The sequence below is a fragment of the Ambystoma mexicanum genome, chromosome 10 (genome assembly GCF_040938575.1).
Source record: "Ambystoma mexicanum isolate Mex_15411 chromosome 10, UKY_AmexF1_1, whole genome shotgun sequence".
Lineage (NCBI taxonomy): Eukaryota > Metazoa > Chordata > Amphibia > Caudata > Ambystomatidae > Ambystoma > Ambystoma mexicanum.
Genome location: NC_090932.1, coordinates 741,960,548 through 741,978,246, shown reverse-complemented (window position 1 = coordinate 741,978,246; position 17,699 = coordinate 741,960,548). Strand labels below are relative to the sequence as shown.

At 44.1% G+C, this 17,699-nt stretch overlaps 1 protein-coding gene across 1 annotated transcript in view; it reads left to right on the top strand.

The window, feature by feature from the left end:
- The window catches only part of MINDY4B (MINDY family member 4B), a 322,694-nt gene that overhangs the window by 125,214 nt on the left and 179,781 nt on the right, over positions 1-17,699 (top strand). The window contains exon 7 of the mRNA XM_069620371.1: positions 10,104-10,169. Within this exon, the coding sequence (XP_069476472.1) occupies positions 10,104-10,169 (66 nt within the window). The remainder of the gene's footprint in view (positions 1-10,103; positions 10,170-17,699) is intronic.

Sequence of the window (17,699 nt, the reverse complement as noted above, 5' to 3'; positions counted from 1 at the left end):
TACTCCTCTGTTTGTGTGTTTCATTCTGAGAGGTGTGGGTGTTGTTCATTCATTTTCGTCCGGTTTCTGAGTTGAAGAGCCAGGTTTTTAGGAGTTTTCGGAATTTTAGATGGTCCTTTATGTTTCATATTTCTCTCGTGAGTTGCAAATGTTTGTGGCTAGGCAAGTGAATGCTGATCCACCATGTTTTTTCCTTGTGTATGATTTAGGTTCCAGGTTGATGTCGTTGCTGGATCTGAGTGTTCTGGTCAGCTGGTAAATGATGATTTTCATTTGTAGAAATGTTGCTCCTTGCCCGTGGATTGCTCTGTATGTATTGCACATTGTTTTGAATGTGATTTGTTATTTAACTGGCAGCCAATGTAGCATCTTTAGCGCTGGAGTGATGTGGTCCCTTCATGAGAGTTTGAGAAGTCTGGCCGCTGCATTCTGTATACGTTGCAGTTTCTTCAGTAGATAATCCGTCACTCCGAGGTATAGGCTGTTGGCATAGTCTATCCTGGACATGATGATGTAGATGATGACCAATGTTTTGTGCATGAAGGAGAGGAATGGTAGAATTATTTTGATTGCGTGCAGGTGGAAAAAGCATTTCTTAATTATTGCGTTTGCTTGTGGTTCTAGGGTAAGCTTGTTGTATATTAGGATTCCAAGGTTTTTGACTTTTTTGGATGGCGTGGGCGCTGTTCCTACTTCTGTGGGCCATGGGATGTAGGGATGCTTCCCTAGTTTTTGGATACAATCATGATTTCCGTCTTGCCCAAGTTGATTTTGAGGCTATTTGTGTTCATCCACTCATAGAGTTCTTTGTGACAGTCTAGTAGCATTGTGTTCTCCTCTTGTACATCTTAGATTTTGTAGAGGATTTGGATGTCATCTGTGTAGTTGTAGCAGGTGAGGCAGTGCCTTTTGATAAGGTTGATTAGTGGAGTCATGTAGATGTTGATAGAGAGGATCCTTGTGGTACTCCACAGGTGGTATCCCGCAGCGCATATTTGAATGGTTTTATCCATATTGTTTCTGTGCCAGTGATCCCTATTTCTTACAGTCTCTTGATGAGGATGTTGCGGCTAACTGTCTCGAAAGATGTAGAGAGGTCAAGTAGTATAAGTGCAGAGTTTGTTAGCATCAGTGCTGAGTTTTTGTTGGAGTCTGCGTTGGTCTTTGGTCATCCCAGATGAAGAGAAGTGCCATCTCTGTCCCTCTCATGGATCTGATGCTGACTTGTGCCTGGTCCAATAGTTGGTGGTTTTCTATGTGTTCCAGTGTTTGTTTGTAGACATAGGTCTCTAGCAGTTTTGCCAGATAGGGGATGTTTGATATCAGTCTGCAGTTAGAGAGGTCTTCCACATCGCCCATAGTATCCTTGAGGAGTGTTTTGATTTGAAAGCCCACAGCACTCTCCTCGTTGAGAGCGACTGGTTGAAGAGGTTTCTGTGGCATTCCAATGGCGTGCCCTGTGGAAGGATTGATTTATAGATGTCTGGTGGGCGGGGGTCCATTGGGAAGCCTGCTTTGTTGATATGGTTCAACAGCTTCACAAACCTCTCTCCTGATATTTGGGTGAAGCTTTGCAGCTTGTTCTGTGATTCCAGGGTAGGTGGGGCAGGGTGCATGATCTAGTTCATTGGTCTGCTTTGTATGATCCAATATATGTCAGTGATTTTATTTTTAAAGTGGTCTGCAAGATCGTTGCATAGTTTATGTGAAGGTACCAGTGTGTTTTTGCATCCCAGTGGGTTTCTCATTTATGATGTTGAATAGTTCTTTCTGGGTGTTGGTGGCTTTTGTGAGTCAGTTGTCGTAGTATTTCTTTTTGGCTTTGAGAATTTCCTTTGCCCTGATATGTTTTTTGTAGTTTAATCTTTTTAACTGGTTGTAGTCTTTCCTCCATTCTAGTTCAAGTTTCTGCTTTTTATTTCTCCATTGTAATGAGGTGGAGTGTAAACCATCTTGCCATTGCTTTCTTTTGTGATGGGATGAAGGGTTTTTTCGAGGAGATGCTCTCTATTGTTTCGATTATCCATTTCTGGATTAAGTCTGCTTTTTCGTCTGGGTCAGTTCCGTCCAGGTTTGCATTTGATTGTTTCCGGGATTCCAGTTCTTTTAAGTTACTACTTTTGATGGCATTCCAATTTCTTTTCCAGATCGCTGGGAGCTTTTGGGGCTGTTTGGGAGCTTTGGCCGGTAGTTGGATCACAAAGGATATGAAGAGGTAGTTGCTCCATAGTATTTGTATTGGTGGCGCAGTTGAAATCTGATTATTGTTAGCGAAGATTGCATCAGGAGTGTGTCCTGCAGTACGTGTTGCCCCTTTAACCACCTGGCATAGTTTGATTGTCTTGAGCTGCTTGACTAGTGATTTATGTGAGTTTGCATTATTTTCTTCAAACCATAGCAAGTCCCCGAGGATTATCAAGTGATCATTTTTCATGGCAAGGTTTGTGATGGCTTCTATGAAGGTGTCTACGAAGGCTGCGTCGTAACTCGGTGGTCTATAGATGAGTATCAATGTGATGTTTATTTTTGAGTTTGCTGTCAGGTGAAGGATGTGGGATTCACAGTTTCTGATGTTCAGCGGGTTATCTGTTTTTATTTTCAGGTGTTCTTTGTAGGCTATTGCAAGTCCTCCTCCTCTGTTTCCTTTTCTTTTTACATGTGTGCATTTGAAGTTGTTGGGTAGACAGCTGTGTAGTTTGACTTTGTAGTTGTCATCTAACCAGGTTTCTGTGACAAATAAGATGTCTATTCCACCATCGTAGAGTAGATCGTAGATCTTGATAGGATGTTTGGACATTGATTTTGTGTTGATTATATTGCAGGGTATTTTATTAACAGTGCATTGTTTCTTTCTTGGTTTTGTCTTACAGTGGTCTTATTGGTGGGTATCCTTGTTGCTCTTAAGATGTCAGGTGTGTTCAATAGGGTCTGTTTCATCATTGAGTAGATCTGATAGGTTTCGTATTGGGTTCATGACTTCTTCTGGTTCCTCTTCTATCTTGTTGCAATTGCTGTTGGTGCCCTAGAGTTTTGATGATATATGGAATGAGGGCGTTGTTTTCCCTCTTGTTCCTTCTGGATTTTTCTGGTCTTCTCCTGTGCGTTCCTGATATCTTGCTGGAGAGACTAGCATTGTTGGTGGTTGTGAATTGTTCTGGTGGGTGGTCCGTCACGAGGTATGGTGGTAGGTATAAAGATGTTTTCCTTCTTTTGGAGTTTGTTCTATTTTCTGTCATGATTATGGGTGTTTGTTCTGTTGTCGTGTCTGTGTTTGTTGGCATGGTGCCATGGTGTGGTTCCATTTGATTTATACTTTCTCATAGTTTCTCATAGTTTTCTCTTGCACTGTCCTGTTCTGTGTCGTGGCATATTGTGGTCCTTTGGAGTCTACTAGTTTAATGAGTTTACGTTATTGTGATTTAGTCACATGGGACCTGGCCCGCCGGCAACATTTTCCCTACTGCTTCTTTGTGGTATTTGGTGGCCTGTGGTTATGGACGAGGGGGTGTTGTCGAGGGGGGGTCCTACGGTCTGATAGCTAGAAGATTCAGTAGGGAGGGGATTTGAGACAGAGGTGGATGGTGCTTCCTGGGTGTGCGCCTTAGGTGTCCTTATCCTTTGGGCTAACTATCCCTAGCTATCCCTAGATTCTGAGTCCTGTGGGGGTGGTGGAGCACCTAAGGTTGAGGTCACTTACTATGCAGAGACTTAGTTATGCTGTTGTTTCACTAGGAGCACAGCTGTAACGCTAGAATGCAGCTCAGGCTGGACCCAGTAGAGGTGGTGGAACACCGTGAGATGGGAGCATGGTGCTGGATGGAGGGGAGGATGTCTAGATTTCTGGGTACAGGGAGGAATACCTAATCTTCAAACACAACAGCAAATGTAAAAGATCCATATTCGAGTTTCCTGGATAGAGGGAAAAAAGCCTGAATTTCAAAGACACAACAGAAAATGCAAAACACCCATACCCGAGTTTCCCGGATAGAGGTAAAAGAGGCCAAGTTTCAGACACAACAGCAAATGCAAAACACCTAGATTCGAATTTCCTGGGTAGAGGGGGAAAAAGCGTAAATTTCAAAGCACAGCATCAACTGTAAAACATCTAGATTCGAGTTTTCTGAAAAGTGGGAAAAAAGCGCAAATGCAAAACACCCAGATTCGAGTTTGCTGCATAGAGGGAAAAAAGCGTAAATTTCAAAGCACAGTAGCAAATGCAAAACACGTAGAATCGAGTTTCCTGGATGGATAGGGGGGCAAAAGGGCCGAGGTTTCTGACACAACAGCAAATGCAAAACACCCAGATTCGAGCTTCGTGGGTAGAGAGAAAAGAGCCCAAGTTTCAAGCGCAACAGTAAATGCAAAAACACCTAGATTCGGGATTCCTGGATATGGCTAAGACAATTGGCACAGATGCCAGATATGGCTAACACACATGGCCTAAAGGCCAGATATGGCTAACACACTTGGCCTAAATACCAGATATGACCAAATAACACAATTGGCTTAAATGCCAGATATGGCTAACTAACACAATTGCCCTAAATGCTAGATATGGCTATCTTAAACTCATTCAATCAATTTGTATCACAAGCATTACTCTTCCAACAATTTACAAACACAAGGCACCCCAAGAATAAAAATGTTAAGCCAAAGAAAAAGAATATGTTATCAAAATTAAGATATGGTAGGCAATTCAGTGTTTTACCTCTCTTTATGAAAAAAGATAAACTATTAAATGCATTATTTAATTCACAAGGATCAACATTTTTCGACCCAAGTGCTTCTATTGCTTTTTTGGTACAGGGGTCTTCATAGTCAATCTGATTATAGGTCATCCACCTTAATAATGTTAGAAACTGCACAATAAATGTAGCCCAATGAAACTCTGTTAGAAAGATATTTTGAGAACATATAAAGTAGACTTCCCCAAACATCATTCTATTTGACAATTATTATTAGGCATTTAGTAGAGTGGACCGCAAAGGTAATATTCTCGTTATTTCATACATCGCATATTTTCTGAGCAAGCAGGAAGAGAGAAGAAATGATGCTGAAAACAGACATTCTTTTAGGTCTTTAATGATAGAGAGATTGCCCAGAGGTATTGTAACTTGGAAGCCTTCAATTTCGTTAGCGTCAGGATTTTCTAGATTTGCCAATCGCTACCAAATTTCAACTTGTACTCCGAGTATTCTTATATTCACAAGTTGATAGTAAGCAAACAAGTGCCTTTCCTTCATATCTCGGTAAATGTTTGGTACTCAATTATCCCAAACTGACAAATCCTGTCTCAAGACTTCTCCGACCCCAATGTGCATGACTGAATTCACTACTATTCTATTAGAATGTGTGTGTTTGTGTATTCTGTTTTTTATGTTGTATTGTTCTACTGCCCATATACTGTAGCCTTTCTGTGTGTTTGGTGGGGAAGATTATCTTTTGCCCCAAGACATACACACTAGGAACTATGCTATGTTCACTTCTATTTGTTTTAAATCCTTACATCCACTGGAAAGACTAAATGTCATGTACAGTTATGGTTACACTTCTGTAATAGAATCTTTAGAAATGTGCAGATAGTAATTGAACGTGTTAGTTGCAGTACAAAATATAAAACCCACAGAAATTCACCTTGCCCTTGGGAGAACTGCCACCTACATGGCTACAGGACATGTCTAGTGGTCTTTTTGAGGTGAATCAGGGAATGGACCTTGGCCATGGTGATTTGGCTCAGTGGGGCTCTTGAGCTGTCTAGGACATCCATAAAGTCTAGGCCCCAGGCACGGGCTATGCACAGTGAGTACTGGGGTATGTTAGTGTTTTATAATCACAATTAAACGATGAAACAGTAATTAACTGAATAAACCTTAAGTACATTATGGTTACCTTTCTTTAATTAGAAAATGTTCAGGGTTGCAGGACAATAAATAAAAACTACAGAAATCCCCCAATTATGGTGGCCAAAGCATTGGCTACTCAGTCCCTGCCTGAACAACTCGTGGGGAACACACGCCATTGCACATGGCATGCACATAGACACAATCTCCACAGGGCATCAGAGACAAAAACAGCTAAGAAAAAACTGTTGTACCCTAGAATGTTAATACTGAGTTTTCATTTTTATTAGAAGGTCTGTAAATAATGTTTTCAAGAGGCTGTTTTCCAAGTCATTTAGCCCAACGTGGATGTCTTCATGGCATGACTGTGGCCGTCTTGCTGTTGCTTTGCGGAACATAAATGCAAATTAATGTGGATTTTCTGATTTGTGCTGCAACTATGACCTCCCTTCAGCTAAAGCTGTTTCAGTGACTATAGATATAAATGTACAAGGTTCACATCATACCTCGTAAAAGGATCATTTGCTCTTTGATCTTGTACAAACCTGTAGTATCTGATTGCACACATTGTGAGTGTTTGTGAGTGTTTGACAAAGGTGAAAATATAGCATTTTATGCTTGGTGTTCACTTTGCTGCATGAGCGCATCTTGCGTCACATCTACCTGACTTGAGCACATCCATGTTATTGTTTTTTATTTTTCTTTGTTGATAATTAAAAAGAGGAGGGAGCACATATACCGAACATTTAATTTTAAGATGTGCAAAAGTGGCAACACCAAATTGTTGCCCAAAAAGTCCTCCCTTGTCCCCCCCTGCCTTGTTGCGCCTTGAAACACTTTTGTATAGGCACGCTATAAATAAGCTATCATATCATATCATATCATATCATTGGCCCTCATTACAACACCAGCGCTAAACCATGGCGCTATTAGCACCATGGTTGGCGCCGGTGTTGTAATGGGTCCGCCACGGTTCAATGGGGAATTACCACCCCATTCCAAGGTTGGCGGGACGGTAATTCCCCATTGAACCATGGCCCTTCCCCATTCCCATGTTCGCCCCATAGGGCTCTATGGGAATGGGGAAGGCGCTAAGTACGGTACCGCAAATTGCGGTACCGTACTTAGCACCAAGGTCCTTTTGCGGGTCCCTACTTTAACAGCTGGTGTAGACCAGCCGTTAAGGTCGGGTCCCCCAAAGGGACCTCGCAGTAAGGCGCTAATTGTTTAACGGTGCTGCAGCCTTTTACGGCGCTGTTAAACACTTAGCGCCAGGGTCGTAATGAGGCCCATAGAAAAAAAATAGTGCAGCCAACAGGTGGCAGTGCAGCAGTTAAGTGCAGACACGCAGTGTTAGTTAGATCCCGCGGGGAGAGGAGGAGAGTGGTCCACAGGGATTTGCCCACCCTTGCACACAAGGGTCTGACTCCCTCAGATGTACAGCAAGGCTATGGTCCAATGACAGCCAATGTGCAACATCAGGCTGACGGGCTAAGGACCAAGGGCGCACCATAAAGTGGGCAGGGGATTTTCCTAGTCTGTTCCTTGCCTGGTCCCTAGCCTAGTTCTGCTCTAACCCCTGAAAAAAATTGCAAGTTGTTCCCACTACAGTAAACAGAAATATTGTGCCGTCTTTGACTGCCTTTAATCTAGCCAGGTAGGCAACTGCCGCTATTAGGGTGTTCTCCATCAACTCTCTTCCAATCTCCAGAAGTCGTTCCTGCTAGCTATCCTCCACAAAGATCTGCGAGGAGGCGTTGACTCTCCACAAAATGTATGCCTTCAATTTCCCTACAACTCTCAGTGAATGCTCCCTAACATAGGATTAGTGAGACTCACCATGACCGTACAACAGTATCTCCACAATCCTCTTCTTGGCCAAAGTTTTTTCTATCTTAGAGACGCTGCTAGCAAGCTCCCCTTGGTGAGTTTGGTCTCTAGACCATCCATTTGAGTGAGCAAGGCCCTCATCGACTCACCTGCATATTTTAAACGTGTAGTAAGGAGATACAGTACATGTTGGTTCAATATGGACTTCACTCCTTTTACAAATGAAAATGAGGTGTCGGCAAGAGTAGGAAATTAATTTGAAGTGGTGCGCACGCCATGGAGCAAAGCCTGCGGTAGGGCTAGCGGCACTGAAGAGAGGCGCAACTGATTTGCGCAAATCTCTGCCGATTCTAACACCTGTAACGGTAGAAAATCAGGAGCAGGGCCTCTTGAGAATTTACCAAATGGCGGCTCCAGTTCATGCTGCTTTACTCCTGCTACTGCACTCCACAGCGCAGGAAGAAGTTTGGCCAACAGAGACACGGTTTAATATGCTGCGTGCAAACATATTAGCGAGATTTCACTTCCCATTGATTGTCATCCTAGACCACGGTTGTCCAACTCCAAGCCTTGAGGGCAAGATCCATGCTGGGGTTTCAGGATACTCCCCACTAATATTCATGAGATACATTCATCATGAGATAGATCATTCAGAGATTGGAGGTAGTTATGGCGCTATTCACGCCATGACTGCCTCCAATAACGGCACCGAATCCGGTGTGGTGCAATGGGGATTTACCGGTCTAGTCCGACCATGGCGGGACCGGTAAATCCCCATTGCACCAACCATTCCCATTCAAATTTGAGCCCCCATAGAGCACAATGGAAATGGGGAAGGCCTATTTACGGCCCTGCTAATGGCAGGCCTGTAATTAGCGGCCTGGTCCCCTAACGGGACCGTAAGGGGCGTGTGGTCTGACCACACGTCCCTTGCGGTTCCCGTTAGGGGACCTCGGAATCGGGCGGTAGGGGATTGCTGGCACCGGTCTCCTCACCGGTGCCCGGTATCCCCTACCACTCGACTCGGAATGAGGCCCAATGATTCTAAATGTATGCAGATTTTTCCTCATGAATATTGAGGGATATCCTGAAAATCCATCAGGATTCCGACCCTCAAGGCCTGGAGTTGGACAACCCTGTCCTAGACATACTGACAACTGTTTGCTACCTTGCAATCCTGCCTGTATGAAACTGCTAGATACATTTCGTTTTGATTTTTATAGATAACGAGCATCACAATTTCAAGGCTCAGACATGCAGAGAAGCTGGTGCAACATCCTAAGAAAGGAGCGGTGTCATCCACCCGATTTGCAACAATGGACGTCATAGTTGTTCCATTTATTAACCCATGAAAAGCGAGTATGGATTTGGTAAATGTCCTCAGGCCAAATCCAGAAGATTTGATCACTAGCTGTGGGGCAGTGAGGATTTATTATCCAACATGGCAGGTCTATCTGGCCGAGTTAAGGGCTCAAGTGATGCAAGTGCTCCTTAAGATGGGTGACTGTGCCATTACCCGACAGGGTTAGCCCACCCTGGAGGATAATAACACAATTTTCTTTGATGAAAAATTAAACTTGCCTTCATTTGGAGGAACATCCGCTTCTCTTGGTTAAAGTGTTGACTAGCCTGCAGCAAAGTCTGGAGATTTCCCAGTAGGCCTCTGCAACATGGCCCTCTTTTTTAGCAGCACTCAGAATTGTTTTATATGGATGCATGCACCATACACAATTCAGATGCCATTTTCACTTCCATGTTGTACCATGGGGTCACTTTGAAAAATATTCCAGGGACTCCTTTGCTTCCAAGTCCACTCCTGGCTGGCCTAAACAGCACAGAAGATGGATTGCAGCAAAAATGGAGTGTGTATCTGATTCTGCATGTTTCTTTATCCTTTTTAGGGGGGAAACATCTTCAGCAGCTGCACTTTGCATTCGCGGGGGCTGAGAAGGGGCCTGCGGAGTCAAGGGGAGAATGGCAGCCATTGCAGGATAGTATACACAGCTCTAAGGCTGCTCCACACGCGGGCTTAAATTGGGGAATACAGCCACCGTTAAGAGCAGCCTGACTGGCGGCACACCCAGAACGTTGATAGGGGGGCTAAAGGGGCCTATAGCCCAGCTCTTTTAGTTGTAGCCCCGGATAGAAGCTCGGGTACTGCAACCAAAAGGCTAGCTAGCCCGTGTCTCACACTAAATCCAGGCTGTTATGCTCTTTAATGCTTTCATTGACCTGTATGCTTGGACCAGAAAATGGACTGTCACCCTACAGCTACATGCACGCTACAATAGAAAAGTATATTTTTCATGGAATCATTCAAATTGCTTAAAAATGCTGACACTAACGTTTTGTTATAGATTGTTGGAAATACTAAAGACAACATTTCTTCAAAGATATTACTTATGTATTTTTTTATTTTATTTTCATTTATAGCTCGTGCTGTTTGAATTTTCAGAAAAGGAAGCTCTTCAGAAATTTGCCAATGACCACATACATTGCGTAAGTAAGCCATACATTCTTATATGTTTGCAGTCTTTACATGTTACGTAAAAAATAATGCTTTTTGTTGGAGGTAAGAGGTAGTAAGGTCAGTAGTATTTAATATCTTTGTGATATATGTTGGACTCATTAAAGTGGGGGCACTTTAAACGGTGTGCAGCAGTTTAAAATGATGCTAAAATGACAGCATGGGTTATGTGTGTGTGAGTAAGATTACTAGTACTGGTGTGTGGCATTGAGGTAAATAAAGAGGGGGTTGGTGTGGGGGCTTCAAGCATTAACGCATTAACATTGCAGCATGTGCATGGCTTGCATAAACAGTTTGCTTGCAAGGATTAGATTCAGAAAATCAGAAAATAAAAACAAAGAAATTAAAGGGTGATTCGCCCAGAGTGGCAAGATGTGTGGGCCTTGAAAAAATAAATGTCTATTGTTCAGGCAGTGCAAATGCAGGAAGAGCAGATGGCATGTAGCATTTCTTTTTCCGTGCGCAGGAAAAGATGCGTGAAGCCTGCCAGCAGTTAGATGGGGTGAGGAAGTGCTCTGGAAGTTTCTTGAAGGGGTTGTCATGTGTTTAATGACACACAAAGTGGGTTGGAACATGAGGAAGTGACATCGGAAAATAAGTGGGCAAAATGTCTCTGTTCCCTTCCTCCTGACTGGCTGGCTGGTGGAAATACAATATATGGCTCTGTGGCTGCCTCCTGTCAGACTGACTGCAGCCTTCAGGCTGTGTGCTGTGGGTACACACTAGGGGTGGACATGTGTGAATGAGGTTGGGAGTCAACTCACATTCTCTGTTGTGGGTGTCTGTTTTCTGTGTGTGTAACACAGTGAATGAGACAGCCCTGACTGAAACTGACATCGATGCAGTGTAGTGTGCTGAAAGGCTGGGTACTTACCCCAATCCACATTCTTTGTTATGGGTGTGTGGGTGGAGTGAATGGGCTAAATGCATGTGAGCCTGATTGACTGCCTGCCTACATGAATGCCCTTCTGTGTCAATCGGCTCACTGAGCCTGGCTCAGCCAGAGTGAATGGGGAACAGATGTGTATATCTGGGGACCTCTCGCTTACCCATTTGTTCAGAAGCTGAAGTCAAAGCTTAGCAAGAAGAAGCTGTTCCTTGAAGCCCAGCTGGAGAAGTCTGCTTCTGCAATTTCTTCACTATAATCTGCTAGCTGCCGTGTTCTTCCAAGGACTGATCCAGAGTGGACCTGCGAAGGAGACCTCTCCCCAAGCTGTGAGGGACCATCGTGCAAACTGCTACTCTTCATCAGAAGTACCCTAGAAGCCATTCCTGTGTGCCTGCCATCTGGAGAAGGGGGTCTTCTTAAGTCCTGAAGAAGAGTGCCCAGACATCTCGAGTCAAAGAAGTCCATTGGTGTCACCCCGGGTCCAGAGGTGCATTTCGTGACTGCTGGAAGCTGGTGCTGTCTACCACCCATAAAAGGGTGTATCCTGGCATAGTGCTGCTGGACACCCAGAGTTGTGAAAGTTCAAGACTTCCTAAGAACATTTCAAGGGTCATCCTTGCCATCATCACTGACCACTTTTTCCCACCGGAGAGAGTCCAGTATCGCTGAGTGCTGAGTAAGGAACGTCAGTGCCTTTCCCACCACCAGAAGCTAACAAAGATTTCCCGATGATTCAAACTTGGTGGGAGTCCATGGTCTGTTCCAGTGGTTGAGTTCAGGTTGACAGAAGCCATCCAGACATCCGTGTGTGGCTGCAGCACTTAAGAACAGAAAGTGGGAAAACCGCGATATTCTGAAACCCGACACCAAAAGTGACCTATACACCAGTCGCCACCGGAAGCCATCGAAGGGTACCAGGTGTCTTACTCTCATTTACCAAGCCCTTAAGGAGCCCACAGAAAGTTTCATCTTCACAGGACTTTTACAGTCTGAAAAATCGTCAACCACACGAGAGCACTGCGAAGAGTAAAACTGCTGCACTTCAGAAATACTTTGGTTCGATTTTTCCCATGGACTCAGTATCCCAGTGGCTCCTTCTTCCAAGGGGGGGTCCATCCTCGGAGGAAATTGTTGAGTGAAACCAAAAAACTCTGCCACTTTGCCTGCAAAGGCACCAAAGGTACTGTGATAAAGAAGAGCATCTTCTAGCCCCAGGAGTCGTCCAGGGGTCCCAGATTCATCTTGGATCCTGTTCTCATGTGGCCTCTCAGGTACTTTGGGGTGGTAGGTCCTTCTAAAGTAAGCAGAAGGTTATTCAACATTATTGGACTGGGCTGTAAAAGACAAGATAGTTACTCCCTAACTTTTCCATTACAGATCGCCCACATAGGCGGATGTTTACACAGAATTGTATATCTATTTTAAATAAATCTCTTCTGCCACTGTTCACAACTAACTTGCCTTTCTTCCCTATTGTATGCTGATACACCTCACTTAGGAATTCTCATGCCTATTTAAAACTGTCCGCAGTTAGTACATTGCTTACTTAATTTAAGTATTGTGTGGTACCACATAGAGTGTATATATTTGACATTCTTTGAATAAGTATTTCCAAGTAAAAAAAGTGATAATATGTATATGCATATGCTTTGGTAGCAACCATTTTGTATATGAAAAAGTTGTTTTATCACCTAACATAGTGTTTGGAGATTCCTTTGTGGGGGCTTTGGAGAGTCAGTCTATTTCAGAACTAGCTTGAATCACCTCCTGAAAGCTTAAGCCTGGCTGCTCGTCCATTGCTACCCAATTGAGAGCCCTAGCTGGGTTGTTCTGTGCCTTTATCCTACCATATAGAGGGCAGAAGTACAGATACCCCCTCCAGTCTTTACAAATATGTTACAAAAGTGATTCATAAACTTTTGATAATTAAGTCTGGGAGGAATCTGAAAATCACTTGTTTAATTCTTGGTGCGATAGATCAACTTTATAATGTGGATAAAATTAGTATTATTGAGTTTGATGATAATGCATCTTTTGTAAAACATGCAAGAAACGATTCTCAAATTTTAACATGCAACCTGAAGGCTTGATACCAGTACTGACGAAAGACACTCTGACCACTGAATTATCCTAGTCCCTTTATTTTTTTTAAATTAATTTGTATGTTCCTTTGGAGCAGCGTGTGACTGAACTCGCTGTAAGCAGCCTATGAAAGTGATACATGATTTATTTTCCAGCCCAAGAAATTGTTCTGACCTATAATCTTTCCACCCAATTTTTTATTACGGTCTAAACCAGCCCATATTTCTACAGGATGTGAAAGTTTAAGCAGTTTGTGAGTTGACATTTTGTTTTGTAGCATTAACGACGGGGGGCTAGGGCGGTCTTCGGTGGTAATAGCGCTCCATCTCAAGCCTTGCGAGGGTCTAAAAAGGCCTCAGTGGCCCAGGGCTATTAACAGTGAGGTGGTTAAAGCTATTAGCGCTCAGGGCCAACATATGGGTTGTTAAAATTCCTTATTTTCTTTAACACTAGATCGTGGATCAATGAAACAATTAAAGCACCGTCTCTCTCCCCCCTACAGTAAGTGACTGAGGATATAGCAACATGTGAATGTATTCTCACCCTGGACATATGACCGAAGCCATAGAACCAATGAAAACACTAACATAGGACCTTTCTAGAAAGGCCTACACTATGGGGGTCATTACGAGTGCGGCGGTGAGGGGTTAACGGCACCGGTAAGGATGCCGGTGCTGTTAACCCCTTACCGCCGCATTCTGAGGTCCCTTAGCGGGTCCCACTAAGGCCGGATGGTAAAACCAACACCAAAATCAGGGTGTGACTTTTGTGGTATATGGAGTGTTGCTCTTGTAGGACATGTGGAAGAGCCAAAGAACCTTCCCTACCAATGCGCCACGTGAGAACGGTCTCTATTTCTCACTATCCCAGCGAATGGCCCAGACACATCCTGCTCATATTCCTGTGCTCAGTTTAAAGGTCAAGGTTCATATACCTTGAACAGGCCCATACCCGGTGAATGAGCAAGCGCCCTGATAATGTTCCAAGCTCGTCTCCATGGCCACGCCTGGGTTGGGACTCCTGCATCTTCTTTCAGTGCCTCGGGCCATGTCTAATGGGTGATGTCATGTCACGTGGATCTTAACTGGCCGTTCAGGTAGTCCAACACCTTTCATGCAATGTCCTCCTCCATTTTATTACCTGCATTTGTGATGTTGAAAACAGTACTTGTGGCTATGTTCTGTGTGATACTTGTCAGACCCTCTATTATCTTTACTTCTCAGAAATTTGAACTTATTTCTGTGAGCAGAGATCCAGTTACCAATCTTACTATTTTCCCAACTCGCTAAATGTTTTCCGATTCTCTGTGCCGTCTCTAAATGGACCATACAGAGGCCACTGAATTGAAACCATCCCAAACTTAGCCTTCCGGCCTTCTTCATTTCCGTTCCCTACTCAAAAGCATGTGCTTATGTTCGACAGGTCTAATTGTTGCACCTATTGAGCAACTGGCAAAATCAGAGATCACTTGAAAATGCATGATATGCAACACAAAATGTATTGTTCCAAATATGGCATTGAAAACTGTCCACTTTTCTGGATATGTTCCATTATGCACATCACAGTACCACAGCATTTGCAGATGTGTTATGATTGTGTTCAATTTTGCTTATCTAGTCTAGTCTGTTGGTTTAAATTGATCTTATTTTCCCATCTGTGAAAGGTACAGTGAGCAAAAAGCGTATGCTGCAAACTCTCATCTCCATGTTCATTCTGGAGAGGAGCGCCTGCTACCTTTTTTTAAAATATTTGCAAGGAACTTGGGGTTGGTCACCCTGAGTTACCTGGGGGTAACCAGACATGGGGCCTCATTACACGGAAGGCGGTGATCCAGGGTGCTATTAGCACCCTGGACCATGCCAGTAAATTACCGGCACCGCCTTGGCGGTAAGGGGATTTACCGCCCCATCCCAAGGTCGGTGGGGCGGTAAATCCCCCTTCCGCCATTGCCCTTCCCCATTCCCATTTCTGCCTCATAGGGCTCTATGGGAATGGGGAAGGCGCTAATTACGGCACCGCAATTTTGCGGTGCCGTAATTAGCTCCGAGGTCCCTTAGCGGGTTGGTTTTTAACGCCTGCAAAAAGCAGGCGTTAGAGCACCAACCCGCTAAGGGACCTCGTAGTACGGCGGTAAGGGTTAACGGTCACCGTTGCCATTAACGGTGACCGTTAACCCTTACCGCCGTCCGTGTAATGAGGCCCATGGACTCCCTGCTCACTGTGCTCAGAGAGGCACAGCTTCACCTCACTGATGAGGCCCAACAAGCAGGGTCGGACTGGGATAAGAAATAGGCCCGGACACTGAAAAAAAAGTGGCCCACCCCTCGCCTCACAAAAGTGGCCCACCCCTCGCCTCAAAAAAAGTGGCCCTCAAGCCATCATCTGTGAATCGTGTCAATTCACGACTTTACAGAAAATGCTACTTATGGAGGGTTCATGAGTTTCCCACATTACATCACAGCTCATAAAATATCGTAACTTTGCATACAAGAATGGATCACGATATGTATCATTAATATCTGTGTGTATAGATCCATATTGTCAAATTACTGTGAATGCAAGCAATCGTCCAAGGCCAAATGATAATATGTTATTGTATAGCACTTACGCTTAAGCTCTTTTTTATAGAACAAATTTGCATACAATATCACCCAACCTGTGTTGGTACTCATTTATCGACCTAAGAAGGATGAAAGGCTGAGATGGACTTGCTGGGATTCACACCTGCAGATCGAACACACATCGCAGTAGCGAGCGCTCAACCCACTGAGCTATCATATCGGATATAGTAAAATGAGCAATTATTATTTGGTGATACTGACAAAGCCTCACACAGTTTTGCAGCTGTTCAAACTGGTATACATTTCTTACATTTTACAGACAGTTCTCTGCTTAGCTTGTATAAAGATGCTTTTTATATTCTGCAAATTTTGTGGTTACACTTTAACTGTACATACATGCCTATCATTGCTATTTTTTTAATCACTCTTTTAGTATATAGAATCTTATGACTGTAATCTGTTTGTTTTCATTTCTGTATATTGCCCTGTATATCATATTTTATGTCAATCTGCCATGTAACCTAAGTGATGCGCTCAGATGCCCGAGGCCAGGTGCGCTTTATAAATAAAATACAAATACAATTATCTCTTTATTATGGTGAATATTGTGACCAATCAAAACAGAAGAGTCCATTATTCGCTTAAAAGGTTTTCTTAATAACTCAATATAAGACATGTTTAACATTTAAAATTGTGGACATTATGTTGTTCACATAATGCTCAATGCCTTTATGCAAATCGTCAGGATTGGGTTCTATTTAGAGATACTGTGTTGCACAACCTGCCCCCTCCTTCCCAAAGCCCCGCCCCTCCTAAGAAGTCGGTTCCCCCAATAAATGTTTTCCATGTTCAGCTGACTGGGTGCACATCAAGGACACCATACATGAAACCTTACTAACTCACAGCACTAGACGTTTTAAACCACGCGTTCGATTACTATTAACCTTATGCAACCCAAACATTTCCAAGTTGCTTCAAATATGTTGAAACAGGCTGCGGTTGTATCAGACTGTAAAACAGAAAACTATTATATATGCATGTTCTCCTTTAGCAACTTAAAAGTTAAATCTATAACTTCTGTTCCGTTAAATTAACCGTGACATGTCCGCTAGGTTTGTCAGTTTGATTTATAGAAATCCATTCAAATGGCACATCAGATTTTAGTCCTTACTTCCAGCGACACGCTGTGAACAAGCAAGGTCCCTTGCACACCTTACTAACATGGGGCTGCCGCGGCATAGCATCAATCACAGTACCTCTTGGCGCCAGTAGAAACCAATTCTCCAAGGACAGCGCAAAAACATTTTCTTTTTCTTTAATCTCCAAAGGTATCCCGAACTCCAGGGAAGCCTCTTCTCGAGTACGCCTCTTACGCCTGTCACTTCTTCTTTACTGTAAGGTTCCATGTGCGTCGCCACGCAAAGAGCGTTAAGAGGGCCCTTCCTCTAACGAAAGGAACTCCTGCTTGCCTGCAGTCGAAGGATCGCCAATGGTGCCGGGCTGTCCTTGGGTTCCAGCAACGGCAGGCTCCAGTGTAATACAAAACACTGGGAGGGATCAGGCCGGGCTGAGGCAGCTCCGCCCAGCATTGCCGCTCCCTCCCAGTGTTTTGTAACACTGACTGCTGCTGGCGCCAGGGTGTCGCGGCCGGGCCGCGGCAGTTGGCCGCCGGCCCGCCGCATTTATCAAAGAAAGGTAACACTTCAGTGTTACCTTTCTCTGCATCTGCGGCGGGCTGGCGGCGGCGGGCGCAGGGCTGCAATTGCAAAGGATCTGTAAGTTGCTTACTTACAGATCCTTTGCAACTTGCATCCATCCGTCCGGCGAGGCTGAGGCCCTGGGGGCTGGTTCCTGAAGTGTGAAGGCTTCACAATGAAGCCCATGCCTGGGCCGAAACCGGCCCACATGGTCTTCAGGAACCGGCCCCCAGGTCTCCAGCCATGATTTTGCATCGGCCACGGGCCGATGGG